General features: G+C 45.0%; 1 protein-coding gene across 17 annotated transcripts in view; it reads left to right on the top strand.

The window, feature by feature from the left end:
- LOC122552175 (adhesion G protein-coupled receptor L1-like) overlaps positions 1 to 25,413 on the top strand; it is a 588,240-nt gene that overhangs the window by 438,972 nt on the left and 123,855 nt on the right. For all 17 annotated transcript variants that reach the window (XM_043694724.1, XM_043694735.1, XM_043694723.1 and 14 more), the window contains one exon: positions 23,260 to 24,060. In XM_043694724.1, coding sequence (XP_043550659.1) covers positions 23,260 to 24,060 — 801 coding nt within the window. The remainder of the gene's footprint in view (positions 1 to 23,259; positions 24,061 to 25,413) is intronic.

Below are 25,413 nucleotides of genomic sequence, written 5' to 3'. Positions count from 1 at the left end.
ACAAATCTTTAAAAAACTCGAAAAGGGTTTGATTGCATGGATGTGGAGAAGTTGTTTCTCTATAGTTAACTGCACGTGATCAAAAGGCAACTGACAGGATGAGGTGAGAAAAATCAAATCGATGTTATCTTGTCACTTCTGGCTGAGTGTAGAACCAGAGGACTTAAGAATATAGTGTTGTCAGTGCTCAAACTGACTGTCAAATTTCCCACCTTACAGCAGTGACTACGTCTTGAAAGCAGATTAGCAATGAATCCCATTCGTCCTTTTGGTAACTGAGAAGGTGCAACCTAAGAGTAAGCTTTTTTTTAATATCAAACAACAAATGTAGGATAAACTTCATTGCATGCCAAGTAGTGAATGTGTGGGCCTCTGTGTCATGCTAAATGATTGAAAGTAAGGGGATTAATACGTTTAAGATATGCTTGGTGTCAGCATGAGAGAAAAGGGATTAGAAACATAAGGACCAGTGACGGGTGAGATAAGTGGATTGAAACTCATATGGAGTATAAGCAACACCACTAGCCAGTTGGGCTGAATGGACTGCACTTATGCTTCACATTCACAATCTTTTGTCTATTCATCGTAACTCATACCTTTTTAAGACTTTTCTAAAGCAAACTTCTAACAATTAAACATCTCAGAGTCACACAGAGATGAGACCAGTTTCTCACAATGCACCAAGTTTGTTCACAATTTTGAAAGTATTTCTGTAATCACAAAATGCCTGCACTCATGCTTACACCTCAGCTTCTGGAGGGTCTGTTTACTTTACTCGGAGACAATTATGCAGTCAAGCACAGTAAGCGTGGATCAGTTACTGCACACACATAAGTGAACATAGAACAGTTGGCCATTACACCTCCTAAACTGTTATTTGCTTCCTGTTTGGTATCCACCATCCTGCAACGTCTTCTAAGACATCTGACTAAAAATGATGAGCATTCAAGTGTGTTTTCCTGGGATACTGCTGCTCTGTGCATGTTGCTGTGAGCTCCAGCGTGATTAATGGCCAACCATTCATCTGTACAATCTTAATATAAATCATTGTGTCCCGATAGCTCAGTGCCTCAAGGCACATATCACCACCTGATTTGCAATGTTAATGTTTTGGACAGCCAAGTTGCATTTTAAGGTGTGATCAATGCTCACAATCTGTTTTACATTCTGACAGTGGAAGGAGTTGAACACCTTTGCTCTCACTACTTCTTGCTATTTTTTTCCTATTCTTCCATGGAATATGGGCGTCACTGGGAAGGCCAGCATTTCTTCCCCATCCCTAATTGCCCTGCAGTTAAGATTCAACCCTATTGCTGGATCGTGAGTTGCATAAAAGCCAGACTGACAGATTTCCTTCTCTAGTCACAACAATTGATGGTGGTTATCATGGCCTACAACAGTGCTGACTAGCTTTCAATTCGAGTTTCATGAACTGAATTCAAATCCACCAAATGCTGTAGTGGGATCTGAACCCATGTCCCGAGAACATTAGTCTCAGCTTTACTGGACCGTGACATTTGCACCACACCATCAAACTAACATTGCTGTGTGATTGCACCCATTTAACAAATCTACAATCTCACAACTCATCTTCGTTACTCAGTCTGCAAATAATAAACTTTATTCATTTACTACATTCAGACGTTTGAGTCTTCAGCCAGGGTAATGTCATGATCCCTATCGCATGTAATTCACAATAGTGTGGAGTTGCAGTATTCCTGAAGAAGATCACAGAGGTACATTCACTGTTACTGAGCCTCAAGCAGAGGTCTTTCCATGTACAAACAACATGGAGTGTCTGTGTGTGTGCATATGTAAGTGTATCAGCTTTTTAAAATTCACTCACAGGATGTGCGTGTCACTGGCAAGGCCAGCATTTATTGCACATTCCTAACTGCCCAGGAGTAAACCACAATACTGGGGTCTGGAGTCACATGTAGACCAGACCAAGTAAGGATGGCAATTTCCTTTCCTAAAGGGCATTGTGGTTTTTTTTTCCCCAACAGTCAACAATGGATTCATGGTCATCATTAGACTCTTGATTTTAGATTACTTTCTACTGAATTGAAACTCTACCACCTGTCATGACAAGATTCAAACCTGGATCTCCAGAACTGAGGAAGGGTCACCGGACCTGAAACATTAACTTTGATTCTCTTTACAGATGCTGCCAGACCTACTGAGCTTTTCCAGCAACTTTTGTTTTTATTTCTGATTTACAGAATCCGCAGTTCTTTCAGTTTTTATTTCCCTGAATGTTATGTGGGTCTCTGGATTAACATCACCTCCCCGTGTTTGTCTGTGTGAGAGAGAGTGTTTGGGTGTGTGACTGTGATTGTGTGTGTGTGTATGTGTGTGAGAGTGTGTGTGTGTGTGTGTGTGAGAGAGAGTGTTTGTGAGTGAGTGAAAGTGTGTGAGTGTATGTGAGGGACAGAGTGTAGTGGGAGAGTTTTTATGTACATATAAGAAAGAGAGAGTGAATGTGAGAAAAAGTGTGTGCACGTAAGTGAGAGTGTTTGTGCATTTGTGAGAGTGTTCATGCATGTGTGTGAAAGAGATTGTGTGCCCTTGAGAGAGAGCATGTGCGTATGTATGCAAGAGTACACACTTGTGTATCAGAGAGAAAGTGTGTGAGAGAAATGTATAAGAAATGTGCGAGAATTGGAATAAGGCAGGCCAAGTGGATGTCATTGAATATGAGTTCCCCAATTAATGCTGTTAACATGGTCCAATCAGGGAGTCCTGGTTGACAGATGTAAACAAGAGTGTCTAGGGTTTTGCACACTCTAGAAGCAAGCTGTATGCTAGCTGGATCAGTATCAAATACTATACATGAGTAAATAAAGGCTAACTTGGTGGAGTTACTTCAGTGGCGACAAGAGAAAAAACACACCCCTGAAGAGATTCACTCGTAGCAATCATCTTTGAGTGGGGGTAAGCATTTCTGCCGTGATGCTGGTATTTGGGAAGCTTGATTCATTCAATCCTGCCATTGATGACTGAGCACAGTGTGTGGAAAGAATGTGTTATTTTTTCCAGACACATGACATTGGCACAGATGCAAAGCAACAAGTAATTCTCCTGACAGCATGTGGACTCACAGCTTTTTTGGTTATTAGCTGCCTAACTTTCCCAGAGGCAGCAAATACTAAAGCATTTCAAGAGTTGATGGATTTAGTTAAGGAATATTATGACACCAAGTCTCCTTTAATTCTGAGACACTGTCGGCTTTTTCACGGGAGATAAGACGACAGGCAGAGGCATGTGACTTTGGTTTACCCTTAATGAAATGCTGAGAGACCATTTGAGATGCAGGATTAATAGAACATTGAACATTACAGCGCAGTACAGGCCCTTCGGCCCTCGATGTTGTGGGCAGCACGGTGGCACAGTGGTTAGCACTGTTGCCTCACAGCGCCAGAGACCCAGGTTCAATTCCCGCCTCAGGTGACTGACTGTGTGGAGTTTGCATATTCTCCCCGTGTCTGCGTGGGTTTCCTCCGGGTGCTCCGGTTTCCTCCCACAATCCAAAAAATGTGCAGGTTAGGTGAATTGGCCATGCTAAATTGCCCGTAGTGTTAGGTGAAGGGGTAAATGTAGGGGAATGGGTCTGGGTGGGTTACGCTTTGGCGGGTCGGTGTGGACTTGTTGGGCTGAAGAGCCTGTTTCCACACTGTAAGCAATCTAATCTAATATAGCAGATGTTACGCCAACCTGTGAAACCTATCTGAAGCCCATCTAACCTACACTATTCCATTTTCATCCATATATCTATCCAATGACCATTTAATTGCCATTAAAGTTGGTGAGTCTACTCCTGTTGCAGGCAGTGTGTTTCACGTTCTTACTACTCTGAGTAATGAACTACCTCTGATATCTGTCTATCACCCTTCAATTTAAAGCAATGCCTCCTCATGCTAGCCATGAGCATCCGAGGAAAAAGGGTCTCACTGTCCACCCTATCTAACCCACTGATTATCTTGTATGTCTCAATTAAGTTAACTCTTAACCTTCTTCTCACCAAGGAAAACAGTGTCAAGTCCCTCAGCCTTTCTTCATAAGATTTTCCCTCCATACCAGGCAGCATCCAATAAATCTCCTCTGAACCCTTTTCAGAGTTTCCAAATCCTTCCTATAACCAGAACTGTACTCAATACTCCATGTGTGGCTGCACCAGAGTTTTGTACAGCTGCACCATGACCTCATGGTTCCGAAACTCAATCCATCTACTAATAAACGCTAACACACTGCATGCCTTAATGATTAATGATGTAAACAGCTTACTAGCTGAAGCCCAAGTGGACTTCAAACAGGCACTACAATTGGCTTTATCATTGGAAAATGCAGAAAGTGGAGCACTTGAGTTACCAGGTATTCTGATGGAAGTGGACACCCTCACCAGTCTGACTGAGCTTGGGGAACACCACTTGAATGAAGGCGATTGCATAGCCTCAGGACATATCCTGAACTAGGATCTGCTAGGTCAGCCCACAGCAAAACCACAAAACAAAGCCAAGCCTTGGCCAAATGGTTAACATTTTCTTCAGGATCCGAACCGGCAGGCCATTGTATTTGCTGCCAGCATACGGACACAAGACCGCAAAAGAGTCCCACTAGCCCTGAATTGAGTAAGATAACTCACAGGCCAGTTTCCAGGAGAATGCACACCCTGGAAAGTCCATCTATAGCTGGTTTGGAACAGTTAAATTACTTAGCACCTTCCAAATCAGAACCAATCAAAATATACTTCTGGTAAAATGGTCACCTGGTTCTAATGGAGGATGATACTGGCACAACTGTATCAGTGATTGCGGAACCAGTCTTTACCAAATTTCCTCTGGACTCCAAGCCTCATGTTTGATCAGGCTGAGAACCAGGTAGGGAACCTTGCCAATTAAGGGTTCTCCTATGCGAAGCAGCTGGTTCCGTAATAAAGACTTGGGCCCAAGTTTGATGGGGTGAAAGATTCAGCTTGATTGGCTCAACATTTTTCAATCAGAATGTGGCCGCCTGAGTGAAGTCCTAATCAAATACTCAGAAGTTTCTCAGGAAGGCCTAGGGACTATCAAAGAATTCACCTTACATGCCGACCAAGAAGCGATTTGACAATTCTGAAAGGCCCACCCAGTCCTTTACAGGCAGAAGTAGAGGCAGAAATCAGAACACTCGAAAGCAAAAGAATCATCAAACCAGTCCAGATTGTGGAATGGGCAACACTAGTCAAACCAATTATGAGGCCCAAAGGCATTGTTTGCCTTTGTGGGGATTTCAAACAAAAGGTAAAATGCTTTTTGCAGCTGGGTAAATACCCAATCTTTCACATACAGGACTTAGACACAAAGCTGATGGGGTGAGGAGGGGGGGTGTTGGCTGTCCTTCAGGTAGCTGGAAATGAACCATGTGGACCTGCAATTGTGAATGGATGAGGAATCCCAGAAGCATGCTACAATTGCTACCCATAAGGGTTTGTACCCCAATATACAAGACTGTCTTTTGAGGTATCATCAACCTGTGCCATTTTCCAGTGAAATTGGACATATTTTACAAGTTCTACCCCAGGTCACTGATTATCTGGATGATGTCTAATAACTGGGAAGACCAATAAAGAGCATAACTGGGAAGACCAATAAAGAACATTTAGAGAATTTGGATCGAGTGCTTCAACATTTATCCAAGGTGAGCGTACACCTTAGGAGGGAAAAGTGTCTGTTCCAGGCACCCCAAGTGACCTACTTGGATTACAGAGTCAATAAGACCAGGGTACATCTTTTGGAAAATAAAGTGAAGGCAATCAAAAATGCTTCAGCTCCCATGTGTGTACCGAAGTTTAGATCTTTCCTTGAGTTGGTAAATTTCTAACCTGGCCTCCATCCTGGCCCCCTTACATCTCCTGTTGAAGAAGGATCAGCCTTCGAAATGGTCTCATAGCCAAGATGTAGCCTTTAGGGAAGTGAAGAAGTAGCTATCGTTGTCTAACGTGTTGGCACACTATGATCTCAAGTGAAATGTGATGCTTACATACAGTGCCTTCCTGTATGGTATCAGGGTAGTGTTGGCTCACCGGTTGATCAAGCAGAAAGGAATACCTGATAACATACCTGACTCTGGCTAATGCAGAACGAAAATACGCTAAGATAGAGAAGGAAGGTGGTCATCTTTGGTGTGAGAAAGCTCCACCAATACCTTTTACGGACATAAATTTGTAAAAGTAATGGACCACACCCCTGCTTGAGCTACTTAAAGAGAACAGGGCCATGCCGATAATTCGAATTCAGCACTGAACTCTTAATCTGGGTGCATACAGTTACAAGTGGCAAATGGTGGATGTCTTGAGCCGCCTCCAATTGTCAGAAAAACCACTGGCGGTGCCGCCATTGGAAGAGTCCGTGTGAGTTTTAAGTTTTCTGAATAGCCTTCTGGTCACTGCTGACAATATCAGACTGTGGAAACAAAAAGATCCCATCCTGGCAAAACTAAAACAGCTGATGGTGATCAGGGAAACAAAAGTGCCATCACAACCAGAATTTAAACCTTTCTGGACCTGATGAGACCAGATCACCACAGAGGACGACATATTATTATGGGGAGCAAGAGTAGTTCAGTGGTTAGCACTACTGCCTCACAGTGCCAGGGACCCCAGGTTTTATTGCAGCCTTGGGTGACTGTCTGCGAAGGGTTTGCACATTCTCCCCAAGTCTGTGTGAGTTTCCTCTGGGTAGTCCAGTTTTCTCCCACAGTCCAAAGATGTGCAGGATGGGTGAATTAGCCATGGGAAATGCAGGGTTACAGGAATAGGGTAGGAGTAGGGTGGGATGCTCTTCGGAAGGGTGGTATGGACTTGATGGCTGAATGGCCTGCTTCCACATTGTAGGGATACTCTGAACATGTCATTGCAGCTTTATGATTGTCCCGACAAAGCTCTTCACTGGATTCTGTCTGAACCCCACCAGGGCCACCTAGGGGTTTCCAAAATGATGATGTCAGCGAAAAGTTATGTCTGGTTTCCAGGATTGGATGCTGACATAGCTGCATTGGTGGGGCAGTACCCAGAGTGCCAACAAGGACAAATATTACTGCCAGCAGCTCCTCCACATTTGTGGGAATTGCCGGGCAAACCTTGGACTCAGTCACACTTCGATATGCTGGTCCTTTAGTGGGTTCTATGTTTTCAATCATTGTTGATTTGCATTCAAAATGGTTGGAACTGCACAGAGTTCCTTCATCAAACAGATGGAAAAACTACAAGCATCTTTTGCAAACCATGGACTTCCGGAGTTGTTGTTCACCGATAATAGGCCATCATTTACCAGCAAGGAAATCTGGTATTTCCCAAAGTCCATCGATGGCATTCAACATATAAGGACAGTTCCATACCATTGGGCGGCATGGTGGCACAGTGGTTAGCACTGCTGCCTCACAGCACCAGAGACCCGGGTTCAATTCCCGCCTCAGGCGACTGATAGTGTGAAATTTGCACGTTCTCCCCGTGTCTGCGTGGGTTTCCTCCGAGTGCTCCAGTTTCCTCCCACAGTCCAAAGATGGGCTGGTCAGGTGAATTGGCCATGCTAAATTGCCCATAGTGTTAGGTGAAGGGGTAAATGTAGGGGTATGGGTGGGTTGCGCTTTGGCGGGTCGGTGCAGACTTGTTGGGGTGAAGAGCCTGTTTCCACATTGTAAGTAATCTAATCTATCTAAAGAAAATTCATTATCCAATCGTCTGGTGGAAAGAGCAGTCCAAAGTTTGAAGGCAGGCTTAAAGAAAAAGTCTACAGGTTCACTAGATACCAAACTATCCCAGTTCCTGTTTGATTATAGGACCACCCCTCATGCAACTCCAGAGATAGCTCCAGCGGAGTTCCTAATGGGGAGAAAACTCCACACCAGGTCACACCTGTTCTTCCTGAACCTGGGGTGAATCAGCATTAGGAATGCCAATGCCAAACACAGGACATCTCTAAGCAAGAGAGAGGCAGTTTACTTCAGGGGTCAAAGTTTGCTTTTAAAACCATGGAAATGACCATGCATGGGTAAGAAGTATGGTCGACATGAGATCAGATCCCATAACATGCTAAGTTTGGTTCAGAGAATCTGTCCTGCGCAAGCACAAGGACTATATAAAAGCTACAACCTTGCAAATGTGCTGGAGCAAAACATACCCAACCCCTCTGAACTTCTGGCAAGAACCCTAGCATCGAAGAAAACTCTGAGGACAAGGTGGGCACAGCAGATGTCACAGCCTCAGTGTCATTACCATATGAAGAAGTAGATGAATTTCAGAAGAGACACTCCAGGGGCAAGAGGCAGGATGCAGTCTGGTACATACCGCCCACATCTGAGGCAGAGTCGAAGGAATTGAACCCAGTGCATAAATGCCCAAGAAGAAGTTATAGAAAAAATAACTGGCCTACTTCCCAGGAATTAGCGGGGAAGGGATGTTGTGATTGGAATGAGATCAGCCAGTTGGACCTCAAAGAATATGATTAGATTAGATTACTTACAGTGTGGAAACAGGCCCTTTGACCCAACAAGTCCACACCGACCCGCTGAAGCACAACCCACCCATTCCCCTACATTTACCCCCCCTAGCTAACACTACGGGTAATTTAGCATGGCCAATTCACATGACCTACACATCTTTGGACTGTGGGAGGAAACCGGAGCACCAGGAGGAAACCCACGCAGACACGGGGAGAATGTCCCTGATTGGTGCTGTTAACTTGGTCAAATCCAGGAGTGTTAGCTGACATATATAAACAAGAGAGTTAGAGGTTCAACTATCATGCACATGCAAATAAAGGGTGAGTTGGTGACATGCTGCAAGCCTTTGTGGAGTTATCTGAGAGAGAGCGTGCACTTGTATGTGTGAGAGAGAGAGTGTAAAAGAGAGAGAGAGAGTCTGTGTGTGTGTGTATGTATGCATGTTTTTGTTTTATTCACTCATGGAATGTGGGTGTCGCTGGCTGGGCCAGTATTTTTTGTCTAGTCCCTAGTTGCCCTTGAGAAGGTGATGGTGAGCTGCCTTCTTGAAACACTGCAGAGCATGTGCCGTAGTTGACCCAGAATATCTTTAAGGATGGAATTCCAGGTGTTTGACCCAGCAACAGTGAAAGAACGCCGATATATTTCCAACTCAGGATGGTGAGTGAATTGGAACGGAACTTACAGGGGATGGTTTGCCATGTATCTGCTGCCCTTGTCCTTTAGATGGAAGTAGTCATGGATTTGGAAAGTGCGAAGGAGCCTTGCTGAATTTCTGCAGTGCATCTTATAGATAATACATACTGCTGCCACTGAGCATCAGTGGTGAAGGGAGTGGATGTTTCTGGTGTGGTACCAATCAAGCAGCCTGCTTTGTCCTGGATGTTGTTAAGCTTCTTGAATGTTGTTGGAGCTGCACTCATCCAGTCAAGTGGGGAGTATTCCATCACACTCCTGACTTATATCTTGTAGATTGCAGACAGGCTTTGGGGAGTCAGGAGGTGAATTACTCACTTCAGTATTCCTAGCCTCTGACCTGCTCATGTAGCACTGTGTATATGTGGCAAGTCCACTTCAGTTTCTGATCAAAGGTAAATCCGAGCATATTGACCGTGGTGGATTCAGTGATGGTAAGACTATTGAATGTCAAGAGGCAGTGGTTAGATTGTCTCTAACTGAAGATGGCCATTGCCTGGCATTTGGGCAGTGTGGATGTTACTTGCCATTTATCAGCCCAAGTCTGCATATCGTCCAGGTCCTGTTACATTTAAATATGAGCAGCTTCGGTATCTGAGGAGTTGCGAATGGTGCTAAGTATTGTGCAATCGTCAGAGAACATCTCCACTTCTGGCCTTATGATGGAGAGAAGGTCATTGGTGAAGCAGCTGAAGATGGTTGGACCAAGGACACTGATCTGAGGATCTCCTACAGAGATTTCCTCTTCTCATGCTCCAGCACAGCTAACTCTGGTGTCCCCCACCAGTGATCCATCCTTAAACTGTGTCTATTCCCCATCCATGTGCTGTCCCTTAGAGACACCCTCAGAAAGCATACTATCAGTTTCCACATGTACACCTATAGTACCCAGCTCTACCTCACCATCACCTCTCCCCAATCCTCCATTTTCTCTAAATTATCAGATCGCCTATCCAACATTCAGGATTGAAAGAGCAGAAATTCCTTTTTAAAAAGTATCAACAAGGCCAACGATTGTTTCTTTGACCTCCAGTCACTGAAACCGCCAATCTCCCTGGCAATGAATAGAGTTGTTTTGCAGCCTTAGTTTTTTATTTGACTTAGCCTGCACATATCCCACACTGTCACTAGGGCTGTCTGTAACACCCTCCTTACGAGCTGTAGCACATCTGCAGAAATCCATTTACTTGCTTTTGACATTGCACTCCTGGGCAGCCTCCCAAAATGCATCCACTGTAAACTAGAAATCATCTGAAACTCTGCTGCCCATGTCCTCACTCACACCCAGGTCCCCTTCACCCTTTACCCCTCGGCTGGTTGACCTACATAGATTCACAGACAAGCATCAACCAATCTTAAAATTCTCAACTTTGTTTACTTATAGGTTCCCCCTCTCCTTGTGTAATCTCCTGTCCTACAACATATCTGTGCTCTGCCAATTATGGACTCTTGACCATCTCTGATTATGATGGTCTGCTATTGCTGGTTGTGCCTTCATTGCCTGAGGCACAAGTATAGGAATTCCCTCTCTATTCCTCTGCTCTCCTTTATCTCTCCTTCCTCCTTGATTGGAAAGAATGTGATCTGTCTACAACCAGGTCCTCTGCTCACTTCTCCACACCTGAGGGCTTGCACTCTCCCCTTCAGTTGTTCATAAGAACTTCCCTTGTTTAATCTCACCTTGCTCAACAATGTTGTGCTCCTTCTCCCTCTTAGCTTCTACTACTCTCCAGTCTTCTTTCAACCACACGCTTACAACAATGTTTGGGTCTTTCTCTTAATGTTGTTCGCTAGCAATCTCTCATTGTCAACCATTTGCTCAGCAACAAATGATATGGCACCTTTTACATAAGAAAAGGCTTTTTAGATGCTTCACAGAATATGATAAAATAAAACTTGATACAAGGCCTCATGTGAGCTTTGGGAGGGGGTTATGGGAGTCAAATGAGCTGCAGCTTGGTCAAAGAAGTAGGTTTTAGGGAACGTTTTGTAGGAGAAGGTTGAGGTAGAGAGGGCAAGGGAGAGAATTCCAGAGCTTAAGATCAAAGTAATTGACAACAACAAAATATGAAGCAATTGTAATTAGGGAGATGTAGAGCATAACAGTATTATCTTGGAAGTTATTACATGTGGGGCTTGAAGGAGATTTCACACTTTAGGAATGGGGGTGAGGCTAACAAGGCTGAGAATTTTTCAGTTCGAGATATTGTTTGAGAAGAAGCCAGAGCAGGTCAGTGAAGATGAGAGTAAAGGGGAGATAGGAACTGTCTTTGTGTTCAGGCGCAGGTAGCAGTGTCCTGGGTGACCAATGTATGGAGGGTAGAATGTGGGAGTGCAGCCAGGGGTGTACTGGAACAGCTGACTTGACAAGGAACGAAAGATGGGATGAGGATTTCAGCAGGTGATGGGCTGAGACAGGAGTTCAGCCGGGCGGTGTTGCAGAGGTGGAAATAAGCAGTCTTCGTGATTAGTGCATATGAAATCAAAAGCTCATCTCTGTTCAAATGTTATTGTCATAGGGATGGAGTCTATAACAAGGGAACATTCATGGGTAATTCCTTACATTTTTCTCCATTAAAGTCAATATAAATGCAAGTTGTTGTTGTTTTGAATATGTTCCCCTGAGATATTCAAGCTCTGAGTGTGTCCCCCCGTGATACTTACATTCAAAGTATGTCCCATGGGAATACTCATATTCAGAATGTGTTCTCCAGAATATTCACATTCAAAATGTGTTCAGAGTGTGTTCCTATGGACACTTGTGCTCGGAGTGTGTTTTGCACTGTTTCCTCATTAGTTCTAATCAGGTTTGAGAGGAGTTCTTGTGGAAATTTTATGGAATTAAGCTGTAATTGTTTAATTGTTATCCAGCATGTAAAGAAGATGATGGATCAAAGAACTTCCAAGTAAAATGTGGTCAGTGTTGGGATAATCAGGCTTCATCTGCCTGCTTCAGAATATAGTGAGGAACTAAAAGATGGCTCAGAAATGCAGCAACTGTAGATCCTTCACTTTAGTTCTCATTTTATTATGAATCAGTAGCAGCTGTCACTCACTTCTGGAGTAAGAAGTGAGTGGGTTCAAGCCCACTCTCGGGATTTAAGTAGAAATGAATCTGGGCCTCTAACACTGTTCTGAGGCAGGGCTGCACTATCAGTGGTGCGGTCTTACAGATATAACATTAATCTGAGCCATTTCTGCTCTTGGATAGATGTAAAAGATTCCACGACACTATGCCAAAGATAGCATGGGAGTTCTCCCAATGCCTCTGCCAATGTTTGGCCCTGAACCAACATCTTTTTTTCCAATTTGATGGGAGCTTGCTGAGAGCAGATTGGTTCTTGAACTTTATGCTTTAACAGTTGGCTAAAGAGTGCTTTTGAAGGGCACTATATAAATGCAGGTCTTTCCTTCCCCAGTAAGGAAAATGCTAATGAGAGCAAGGGAGAATGCTCAGGCAACAGTCAACCTTAGTTATCCCATTCTAACGGCACCTCCTTCAATATTCCTCACCCCGAAAGAGATTATCCTTCAATATTCCTGATCCAGTTAACAAAATACGCCTGGGCTGAAATTGTTTGCAGTTCATCCAAACTTATGAACTAGGAGCTGCAATAGGCCATTCAGCCCCTCAAACTTGTTTCACTATTCAATAGAGTCAGGGCCAATCTGACTGTGGCCTCAACCCTACTTGCCTGTCACTCCCTTCATAGCATTGGACTCTCTGGTCAATCAAAAATGAATCTAAATTGGCCTTAATAGTCAAAGCTCAAGTCTCCACTGTTCTGTAGGCAAGAAAAAAGAGGCAATGGCTTAGTCATACTGTCACTAGACTATTAATCCAGCGACCCTGCTAATGGTCTGGCAGGCACATGTTCAAATCCTGCCATGGCAAATGGTGGAATTTAGATTCAAATAAAAAACTGGAATCAAGAGTCTAATGATGACCATGAAATCGTTGTCGATTGTCAGGAAACCTGGTTCACTAATGCCCTTCAGGGAAAGAGGTCAACTGTCCTCACCTGGTCTGGCCTACATGTGACTCCAGACTCTCAACAACACGGTTGTACTCTTAACTGCCCTCTGGGCAATAAATGCTGCTCTAGCCAGGATATCCACATCTTATGAATGAATTTAAAAAAAAGGTCGATAGACAAATGAGCCTCTGAGAGAAAATAAAGACTATGTATTAACTGGGAGATCCTGGGAGAACAATGGTGCTGATCAAAAAGAGGTTAAGAGGTGTTATCTTGTTAAATCTCTGTTTAGCTTTTTTCATTCAGCCTCAGGATGTGGGCATTGCTGGCAAGGCTGGCATTAGAGGCTCACCTCTAATTGCTGCAGAAAAATGATCAAAAAACTTCCCAGGAGCATTTCTGGACAGGGAGGTAATGGTTTATGTTCCTAATTCATAAGGTAGAGGAACATCAAATCACACTGTGTGTGAATCTGAACTTGACTTACAATTTGAAAAGAATGCTGGTATCAGCAAACATGGAGAAATGTCAAAATCAAACAAGTTCACTCACATCTCTCAGAAAAGCAAACCTGCTTTCCTTACCCAGTCTGGTCTATATGTGACCCTACCGACTCAGTGCCAAATTGGGCTGACACTTTAACTGTGACTAACTGAATAATTCCAACAGGTTGAATCAAACTGAGGACAACTAGGGTCAGGAAATGAATACACAAACACAAGAACATGAAAAATCAGAGACGTGATAGACCATTCAGCCCATTGAGCCAGTTCCACCATTCAGTACCATCATGGGCTCCAGCTCTATTTTCTCACCTCTCCTCATATCCCTCGATTTCCCAAAATACCTAAAATACACCATAAGTGGAGAATTCCAAAGATTCCCAATCTTGCGAGAAAGAAATTTATCTTTCTCCCAAATCCTAAATGACCGACCCCTGAGATTGTGCATCCCTGAAGCCCTGGGTTTCATATTCCCCAACCAATGGTAATACTCTGTCAATGACTACCCTGTCCAAGCTCTGAGAATCTTAAGTGTCTCAATGCAATTGTTTCTCATTCTTCTAAATATTAGCAAATATTGACCCAATTTACTTTGCCTTTCAGTGGAGGACAAACATCCCCTCTGTCCCAGGAATCAATCAAGTGAACATTTCCTGAACCTCCTCCATTGCAAATATATTTTTTCCTGTTGTGTGCAGATCAAAACTGCACACAGTATTCCATTTGGGTCTCTGCAAAACCATGTACACTTGGTTCCCTATTCTGATACTGCAATTCCCTGGCAATAATTTGCCCTTCTAATTGCAGATGAATCCTGAAAATGAAATAACAGGGAAGTTGCTATGTTGCTCTGTGATGTGTTGTTTTGAACTCCTGTGGATACTGTGCACAGTGCCAATTTCCTCGTCATAGGAAAGATATTATGACCCCAAAATGAGTGACCAAGATGATTTCAAGTATCAGCAATTGAAGTTGTGGTGAGAGGTTAAACTGAGATGAGGTGAAACTTGACTCACACTAAAGGGATTCAACAAACATTGACTCAAGCATAAAAAGAGAAAGTGCTGGAGAAGCTGAGCAGGGCTGGCAGCATCTGTGGAGGGAGAACACAGAGTTAATGTTTCAAGTGCTGGTATGACTCTTCTACGGAACTGAAAGGGGTTGCCAAATGGTGTTTTTTTTTAATGCCGTTGACAAAGGAGCGAGTGGAATCAGATGGTGAGAGTGCCCACAGCAAAAGTCAAAGAGAGTGTTAATGGTGTTAAAGGAGAGACAGAGGTAAAAAAAAAATGGATGTTAATAGAATGGAGGTGTAAAATGGGTGTTAACGAAGGTGTGGAAAAGAGAAAATGGGTCTGCCCTGCTGAGAGCAAAATCAACAAGACACGGCCGGGGAGGATGGGGGTTGATGCTGGCTATAAGAGAAATACAGGACAGAGGTCTCGCTGAGAGGTTGTGCAACTTAATTTGGAGACCCAGGGCCTGTGAAGTACCTAAGTGGAAAATGAGTTCCACAAGTTTGTATTGACTTGAGTGACTCAGGTCAGTGTGTGGGAGTGGATGGGTGAAGCCTGAAATGCAGGTTAAAAAAAGCAAAGTTGTGGAATAAACTGGGAATTACAAGGAATGAACTCAGCACAAATAATGGGGGAAAAAAGGTCTGGCTGCATCTGCGGAGAGAGAAACAGAATTAACATCTCAAGTCCAACATAACTTCAGAATGGATAACAATATGTGTTTCTGGAAACAAGAGTTGATGGGTACAGTGAGAAAAAAAGATGAGTATGATCAATCATTTCAGAGACTGCACTAGATGTGTTTAATGGTCTCTCCCTGTTCCTAAAACAATCTTCTTCTCCTAAACTAATTGGTTTTCTGTCACAGCACCTACTGGTTTGGTGTAAGACTGACATAAGCATATGCATTCATATCTGGTTGGAATTCAAACTTTTGCCTAATGCACCAGTTACAATAATAAACAGAAAAATATCAAACTCTGTTCATCAAGTGATGTAGGATCTTGGTGGCAGCAGTAGCTCAATGGGTTGCATTCTTGCCTTTCAGTCATAAGATTTGTGTATCCAAAACCCACTGTGCACCTCTGAGCACGATATCCAGGGTTCAGTGTGATCACGAAGGAGTGCTGTACTGTCACAGTCTTTGGGTGAGATGTAAAACTGATACCCTGTCTGCCCTCTCAGGTGGACATAAAAGATCCCATAGTAATGTTGGTGAGCTATTCCCAGCATCGTAGCCAATATCTATCCATCATCAGCACTACAGAAAGTAGATAATCTGGTCAGTATTATGTCGCTGGTTATGGGAGTTTGCTGAATCCAAACCAGCTATATTACAACAGTGACTACACGTCAAAATTACTTAATGAACTATCCTTTGTAATATTATGTCTTTGCTAACAACATACAACCTAATATTTTGGAGCATACAGTGACTTGTTTAAGTGCACAGCCCCTTTAAGTCTTCTTTTACACAGCAGCACATTTAACTTGCAAAGGGACTGTGCAGCTGAACAGTTTAGAGGGAATGGTGTTTGTGAAAGGCACTATACAAATGCAAGTTCTTACTTTTTAACTTAGAAGAGCTGTGCAAAGTTAACAAGTGTGCAGGATACAGATTAGAAGTCACTAACTGACATCTTTATACTGTTGGCGCACAGCAGGATTCCACAGAGAGCTAGGAGAAAGTGAAGACTGCAGATGCTGGAGCTCAGAGTCGAGAGTGTGTTGCTGGGAAAGCACAGCAGGTCAGGCAGCTTCTGAGGCGCAGGAGAATCAACATTTCGGGCATAAGCCCTTCATCAGGAATGTGGGCCACGGCTGAGAGATAAATGGTAGAAGGGGTTGGGGGAAGGTAGCTGAGAAAGCGATAGATGGATGAAGGTGAGGGAGAAGGTGATAGGTCGGTGGGGGGAGGGAGGGAGTGATGGACAGATCTGGAGGGCATTGCCAAGTTGGAGGCTTGGGACTGGGATAATGTGGGGGGAGGAGAAATGAGGTAGCTATCCCATGTGGTTGCAGGGTCCCAAGGCAGAATATGAGGCGTCCTTACTCCAGGCATCGGGTGATAACAGGACCCCCATGTCTTTGATGGAGTGGGAGGGGGAGTTGAAGTGTTCAGCCATGGGGCAGTGGGGTTGGTGGGTGTGGATGTCCCAGAGATGTTCTCTGAAATGATCCACAAGAAAGTGTCCTGTCTCCCCGATGTAGAGGAGACCACACAAAGTGCAAAGGATGCAGTAGATGACATTGGTAGAGGTATAGGTAAAGTTCTAATGGATGTAGAAGGATTCCTTGGGGCCTTGGATGGAGATGAGGGGAGTGGTGTGGGCACCAGGTTTTGCATTTTATGTGGTGGCAGGGGTAGGTGCCAGGAGTGCCACGCTGTGACCTTGAACGTTTCTTGCGCTGCCTCTGCCTTCGGACCCACCTAGGACACCGGTTCACCAACCAAAGACCCCTTCATCACTTCCAACACACCCCATTCATCTGGACACCTTGTGCCGGCCTGTTAACCGCCCTTGATCTCTTCATTTCAAACTGTCGAGGTGACATCGACCGCCTCAACCTATCCACACCCCTCACCCACTCCCACCTCCTGCCCACACAACACACAGCCCTACACTCCCTCCGCTCCAATTCCAAACTTGCCATCAAACCTGCAGACAAGGGGGGGCGCAGTAGTAGTGTGGCACGCCGACCTCTATACCACTGAAGCCACGTGCCAACTCACAGGCACCTCCTCCTACTGCCCCCTTGATCACGACCTCACCTCCCACCACCAAACTATCATCTCCCAGACCATACACAACCTCATCACCTCTAGGGATCTCCCACCGACAGCCTCCAACCTCATTGTCTGTGAACCTTGCATTGTCCAATTCTACCTCCTACCAAAGAGTCACAACCCTGACTGCCCTGGTCGACCCATTGTCTCAGCCTGCACCTGTCCCACTGAACTCATCCCTTCCTACCTCGACACCGTCCCCCTTAGTCCAGGAACTCACAACCTATGTTCATGACACCACCCACACCATTCACCTCCTCCAAGATTTTTGTTTCCCCAGCCCCCAACGCCTCATATTCACCATGAACATCCAGTCCCTGTACACATTGATCCACCACGACAAAGGCCTCCACTCTCTCCATTTCTTCCTCTCATGCTATCCCAAACAGTACCCTTCCACCAACACCCTCATCCGTCTGGCTGCATTGGTCCTCACCCTCAACAACTCCTCCTTCCAATCCTCCCACTTCCTCCAAACCAAAGGGGTAGCCATGGGCACCCGCGCGGGACCCAGCTATGCCTGTCGGATATGTGGAACAGTCCATCTTCCGGAGTTACACCGGCACCATCCCCCACCTGTTCCTCTGCTACATCGATAACTGTATCAGCGCTGCCTCATGCTCCCACAAGGAGGTTGAACAGTTCATTAACTTTACCAACACCTTCTACCTCAACCTCAAATTCACCTGGACCATCTCGGACACCTCCCTCCCCTTCCTGGACCTCTCCATCACTGTCTCCGGCGACCAACTAACCACAGACATATACTACAAGCTCACTGACCCCCACAGCTACCTAGACTACACATCCTCGCACCCTACCTCCTGTAAAAGGCCATCCCTTACTCCTAATTCACCTGCCTCCATAACATCTGTTCCTAGCATGACCAATTCCACCTCAGAAAGTCCCAGATGGCCTCCTTTGTCCATGATCGCAACTTCCCTTCCCACGTGGTTGACGATGCCCTCCAGCATACCTCCACCACTTCATGCACCACTGCCCTTGATCCCCACTCCTCCCAACGCAACAAGGACAGAACTCCGCCGGTCCACACCTTCCACCCCACCAACTTGCGCACACATTGCATCATCCTCTGCCACTTCTGCCATCTCCAAATGGACCTCACCACCAAGGATATATTTCCCTCCCTTCCCCTATCAGGATTCCAGAGAGACCATTCCCTCATTAGGTCCACGCCCCCCCACCAGGCCACACCCCACTCTTGGCACCTTTCCATGCCACCGCAGGAAGTGCAAAACCTGCACACCACTCCCCTCACCTCTGTCCAAGGCCCCATGGGATCCTTCCACATCAGTCAGAAATTTACCAATATCATCTACTGCATCTGCTGCACCCGGTGTGTTCATTTCAGAGAACATCTCTGGGACATCCGCACCCTCCAACCCCACTGCTGAACACTTCAATTCTCCCTCCCATTCCATCAAGGACATGCAGATCTTGGGCTTCCTTCACCACAAAACCATTACCATCTGATGTCTGGAGGAAGAACAAGTCATATTTTGCTTTGGGACCCTGCAACCACAGAGGGTAACTGTGGATTTCAACAACTTCCTCATTTCCCCTCCCCCCCGGCCTCCCCCCATATTATCCTAGCCCCAAACCTCCAACTCGGCACCACCATGCAGACCTATCCATCACTCCCCACTCTGACCTATCACCTTTTCCCTCACCTTCATCCAAAACATAGATTCTCCTGCTCCTCAGATGCTGCCTGACCTGCTATGCTTTCCCAGGAACACACTCTCGATTTTCACAGAGAGCTGTTACATTTGTAGATGAGATAATGGCTCATTTTGTGGGACATTATGTCATGGAAGCAAGTTTGAAGGTAAACAAATATAATCGCTGTTCCCTTACTCTGGATCAATGTGGTTTCTAATGTGATTTGTAGGGTTTGTGGACAAAGACATGCCAGACACTCTCACAGCCCAGTTCAAAACCGACACAAATGCACCTACACACTCATACACATGCTCTCTCGCACTGATCCTCACCCACACCTGATCATCATTCACACTGAACATCACTCTCATTAACCCTTACTCCCTCATAATTATCCCTCACACTAACCTTCACTCACTCACACCGACCCTCTCACCGTCGCACTGACCCTCATTCCCTCACAGTGCCCTTCACTGACACTGATCCTCACTCCCTCACAGTGACCTTCACTCACTCACTCACTGACCCTCACTCACCCTCAGACCATCACTCTCTAGTCGTCACTTTCACACTGACTTACTGATAACAATATTGTGTAACTTGGGTACCCCTCATACCTGCCTGGTAGGCAAAGATCATTGTTAGAATTTAGATGGTTGAATGTAACAGCTGTAGCTTGTAATTTTGTTTTGTAACCTGCACTTTACTGCCTTTCCACAGCATTGATGTTGACAAGTGTAATTTGGCCTATCATTACAAGAAACAGTGATATCGTCAAACATTCTCTGTCATTCTGCGTCTTTCTCTCCTTTTTTAGGAGCATAAATTACTTCAGAGACGTGCCGTCCTGCCCAACAACTCCATGCTGGTTCTTAAGCTCAAGTCTGCCATCCTCCTGCCATACTTCACCTCACCCTGTTGACAAATGCCTCTTTTCCATTCTCCATCATGTACACATTTAACCTTTCTTCACGTGCATCAATGTTAGTAACTTCAATGACCACCTACAAATGCATTCCATTTTATAACCAGCAATCAAAAAGCTTTCTCCAGACCTCCTGATTGGATTTATCACTGTCCTTGTTATATTTATCCCAGCACCACCTCACCTCCCCCATCCAGGTTCCTGGCTTGCTGACTTGTGGAAACATTTTTTTTCTACCACCTGGCCTCCACTCTTGCTTGAAGACTATCATCAGGTCAGCCCCTCTCTCCACAATTACACAAACTTACCTGATAATTAAAGTCTCTCAGCTATGGTATCATTCCAGTCAGACTTTCTCTCCAATATTTTATAATATGGTGATCACCAGTGTATTCTAACTAAGTTTAACACATCTTGAATATCACACAAAAAAGAGGCATGTTGGGCTTAAACTTTTCATCCCACACTCATTCGGACAGATGTATTTGCTCACAGAACATAGGCATGTATTGTCCAAAGGGCTGTTATGAGTCATCCCCGTTGCTGTGAGTCAGGAATCACATGTAGGCCAGACCATGTAAGAAACCAGATTTACTTCCATTAATAATGAGATGGTTTTTTTAAAGAAAACCAACGGTTTCATGGTCATCATTACATTCATAATGGCAGATTTTTATTGAATTAAAATTCTACCATATACTATGGTGAGATTAGCACCCAGATCTCCAGGGTGTTACCAACATCTTTGGATGAGCAGTCGAGTGATAGTACCAATAGGCCATTGCCTCCCATGCCTAATGTCAAATGATCGCAACTTGTACCAAAGGAGAAAGGGGAGGGTGTGCCAATTGGTTAGCAAGTTGCCTTTGATTGGTTGAAGCTTTACCATGGTGATCACCTCAGCAGTGCCAAATTGCCAGCTAATCACCAACCCTTTTCTTCCACAGTATAAATTGCTGCGTGAAACTGAATAAAGAATCGTGCACCTTGTGTCTTTCACTGTGTCTCACACCTATACACATACAACATGGATTCAAAGTTTGTGAGAAGATTTGTAGCTCGGGTGCTCGTTGTAGTGGTTCTGTTCGCCGAGCTGGGAATTTGTGTTCCAGACGTTTCGTCCCCTGTCTAGGTGACATCCTCAGTGCTTGGGAGCCTCCTGTCAAGCGCTTCTGTGATCTTTCCTCCGGCATTTGTAGTGGTTTGAATCTGCCGCTTCCGGTTGTCAGTTCCAGCTGTCCGCTGCAGTGATCGGTATATTGGGTGGGTATATATGTGCTTATAAGCACACCGACCTGGACCCAATATACCGACCACTGCAGCGAACAGCTGGAACTGACAACTGGAAGCGGCAGATTCAAATCACTATAAATGCCAGAGGAAAGATCACAGAAGCGCTTCACAGGAGGCTCCCAAGCACTGAGGATGTCACCTAGACAGGGGACGAAACGTCTGGAACACAAATTCCTAGCTCGGCGAACAGAACCACAACAACATGGGGAAAAAACAAGCACTACCGCAGTTAGGCGGTGGGTGTGGGGGTTTAAAAAATATATAAATTGCTGCGATCATTTAAAATTTAGAGTTCTTGAATTCGGTCCTAATGAGTGTGAGATGGAAAGCTTTGCCAACACGTCTGTCTTGTCAGCAAAAATTAACATACTTTTTTTTTCAATTCGATTGACAAATGAGCCCTAATGCTTGGTTTGTTTTTCTTGTGGTTCTGTTAACCTGTGTCACGACATTTAGCGATTTAAAAAATCGCTGGGTATCTGTAGCTGCAGATCCCTTGATTCCATTACACCATTTAGACTTTTACTTTCCAAGGAATGTATGACCCCCTTTTAACGTAGAACCTAATCTCATATTGCAAGGGTTTGTACATTGAAATTAATTTGCAAATTATACATCCATTTTGCAAGTTTGTTAGTGTCTTCCAGTTAATCCGACTCTGTTACCATATTACAGAATCTGTCCTTCAGCCCATCTTGGTGTCTGTGATGCCATCACTCAGTCACACTGTTACTCCATAACCCTGGAGTATGCTCTCTCCCCCCACCCCCCCCAACAAGTTCCATTGACTCAGTTTATGTTCTTCCTGCTGCTGAAGTTTACAGTTGAGTGTAGGTGTCAGAATTAAAATAGTCGTTCCAAAGGTTCAAGTTAGGAGGGAGACTGCTGCCATGGTACGAAATGGTTGGCACCTTTTGCTGTCCCCTACATCTCGTCATCCCCACAATCATGTACTTGATCTGGAATTATCAGAGGCGAATCCAGGATAGGAGACCTCATCATTGATCTTGTCTCCCTGTTAATCCAGGACACTGAAACCATTTGGAGCACCTAAGTCAATTCAATGTTTTGAGTCTGGTACGACTTTTTCAGCCGAAGAAGGGTCGCTCGACTCGAAATGTTAACTCGCTTTCTCTCTCTCCACAGATGCTGCCAGACCTGCTGAGTTTCTCCAGTGTACTCTGTATCTGTTTCAGATTTCCAGATTTGCAATAGTTTTGCTTTAATGAGAATACTTAACAGTTATCAGATAAAGTGGACATCGAACCACCCTGTATCTTGGCATGGCATCACATGCCAGAGGATATTGCACCTCGGGTTGTGGTCTAAGATGGTTGATGTTGAACTGATCACCAGGAAAGACTCAATATTTCCCAACCATTGGTTTTTAATAGCAAGATGGGTGAACTGACGAGACAATGTTAACCGGTTAAGAAACCACCTGAGTTCTCCTCTCTTTACACTAGTCCCTGCAGTTACCATCAAATGCCCTGTGTGTTTATCACATGCTGGACTCTTCTGGGGTGAGGGGGTATGGTGGAGATTTGGCCTGGGACATGGTGCCAGTAATTTCAGACAACAGGTTGGTTCTGAAGGCTGGGCTCAGAACCTGAGTTGGCACTGACCTTGTTGTCACATGGAAACACCATTAGCAAACTCCCAGGCAGTGAAAGCAATCGATGTATTTCACAAACTCTCACGAGTGAACAATGGTCAGAATACCAGCTCATGACTGGATTGCAAGAATTAGTTCATAGCAGACTGGGTCTGTCCATGAATGAAATACCGAATCATGCCCAACTGTTTGATATGATGTGACGCATTTTTTTGTGTGTGTAAATGTGAGCCTTATTAGGAACAAAAGTGATCAGTCTGTGTCTCTATCCTACTTGCTCCGTAGTATTCGTCTGCCCCGGGACATTGCGGAAAGTCTTCGAGCCAACCAATGTCTTTGAGTCAGAGCATGAGGCAGGCGCCTGGTGCAAGGATCCTCTTCAGGCCGGTGACCGCATTTACTACATGCCGTGGATCCCATACCGCACCGACACACTGACCGAATACGGGTCGTGGGGGGACTACACGGCGGGGCGGCCCACTACCTCATACCGCCTGCCACACCGAGTGGACGGTACCGGCTTTGTGGTGTACGATGGCGCCGTCTTCTACAATAAGGAACGGACGCGGAATGTGGTCAAGTTCGACCTGCGCACTCGCATCAAGAGCGGCGAGGCCATTATCGGCGGTGCCAACTACCACGACACTTCACCCTACCGCTGGGGGGGCAAGACGGACATTGACCTGGCTGTGGACGAGAATGGTTTGTGGGCCATTTATGCCACTGAGCAGAACAATGGCAAACTGGTAGTGAGCCAGCTCAACCCCTACACACTGCGCTTCGAGGGCACCTGGGAGACGGTGTACGACAAGCGGTCAGCCTCTAATGCCTTCATGGTCTGTGGAGTCCTCTATGCTGTACGTTCGGTGTCCAAGGAAGATGACAGTGAGGTCATCGGTAACACCATCGACTTTGCCTTCAACACCAATCTCAACCGGGAGGAGCCGGTCTCCATCGCCTTCCCCAACCCCTACCAATACGTCTCCTCTGTGGACTACAACCCCCGGGATAACCAGCTCTATGTCTGGAACAACCACTTCGTACTGAGGTACTCACTGGAGTTCGGACCCCCTGACCCAACCACAGGTAAGAGCCGTTCTGTCATCTTCCAACTTTGTCTCCTCTTGGGAGTGTCAGTCTGCATTGAGCAAGGCAACTTGGAAAGCTTGGACTCTATAACATAAGCTGATACTTTGCAAAGGGTGTGCTACAGATTTACATTTCAACATTTACCCCAAATTATTTCCCTTTTCTTCAATCCAGTAATATTGCAAATTTACGGAAGTCTTTTTTGTTGTTTTATTCAGTTGCAGGGTGTTGATATTGCTGGTTGGGCCCAGCATTTATTGCCTGTCCCTAGTCACCCCTTGAGAAGGTGGTGGTGAGCTGCCTTCTTGAACCACTGCGGTCCACATGTTGTAGGTAGACCCAGATTGCCATCAAGGAGGGAATTCCAGGATTTTGACCCAATGACAATAAAGGAATGGCAATACATTTCCAAGTCAGGATGGTGAGTGGCTTGGAGGGAGATTTGCAGGGGTAGTGCTCCCATGCATCTTGTCCTTCTAGATGGCATTGATTATATTCGAGATGAGAGTACTGCTGAAAAAGCACAGCAGGTCAGGCAGCATCTGAGGAGCAGGAAAATTAACGTTTCGATCAGGAGCCCTTCATCAGAAATTCCTAATGAAGGACTCCTGCCCGAAACATCGATTTTCCTGCTCCTCGGATGCTGCCTGACCTGCTGTGCTTTTCCAGCACCACTCAAATCTTGACTGTAATCTCCAGCATCTGCAGTCCTCACTTTCGCCCCGGCATTGGTTATATGTTTTGGAGGTGCTGTTGAATGAACTTTGTAGAGTGGTGGTGGAGGGAGTAACGTTTGTGAATGTGGAGCCAAATAAATGGGTTGCTTTGTCTTAGAAGCTGTTGAACTTTGTGAGTGTTGTTGGAGCAGCACTTATCCAAGCACACTGCTGACATGTGCCTTGTTATGCAGTGAGTCATGTTTCTGCCTCTGAACCAGAAGCTCTATGTTCGACTCAACTTCATGACTTGGTGGAGGACGGTATATTTATTATACGTCAACACAGAATGGGTATTAATTTCTAAATCCTTCCAAGCTCACAACACATACTCTTCACTATAGGTGATTTGCTATCTGCTCCTTTGTTTACCTGCAAGTTTGGTCCCAGACCCAGGTAGAGAAATAAGTAAGTTCTTATCCATGGAAAGTCTGACCTCCAATCCCCAGTGGATAACAAGGAGTTAGCATACACCTTTCAATTCATACTGAGGAGAGATCATTTATCTGGTCCATGTGTGAGAGAAAATTTATTAAATTGTTCAGTGGACTTTGTAGAATTTAAAAAGGACAGAGATATGTTGGTGGAGTGGGCAGATAGATGGCTCATGGAGTTTGGTGTGGAGAACAGTGAG

This window comes from Chiloscyllium plagiosum, chromosome 8 (assembly GCF_004010195.1).
Source record: "Chiloscyllium plagiosum isolate BGI_BamShark_2017 chromosome 8, ASM401019v2, whole genome shotgun sequence".
NCBI classification, from domain to species: domain Eukaryota; kingdom Metazoa; phylum Chordata; class Chondrichthyes; order Orectolobiformes; family Hemiscylliidae; genus Chiloscyllium; species Chiloscyllium plagiosum.
The sequence above is the reverse complement of the archived record's forward strand: the minus strand, read 5'-3'. Positions and strand labels throughout refer to the sequence as shown.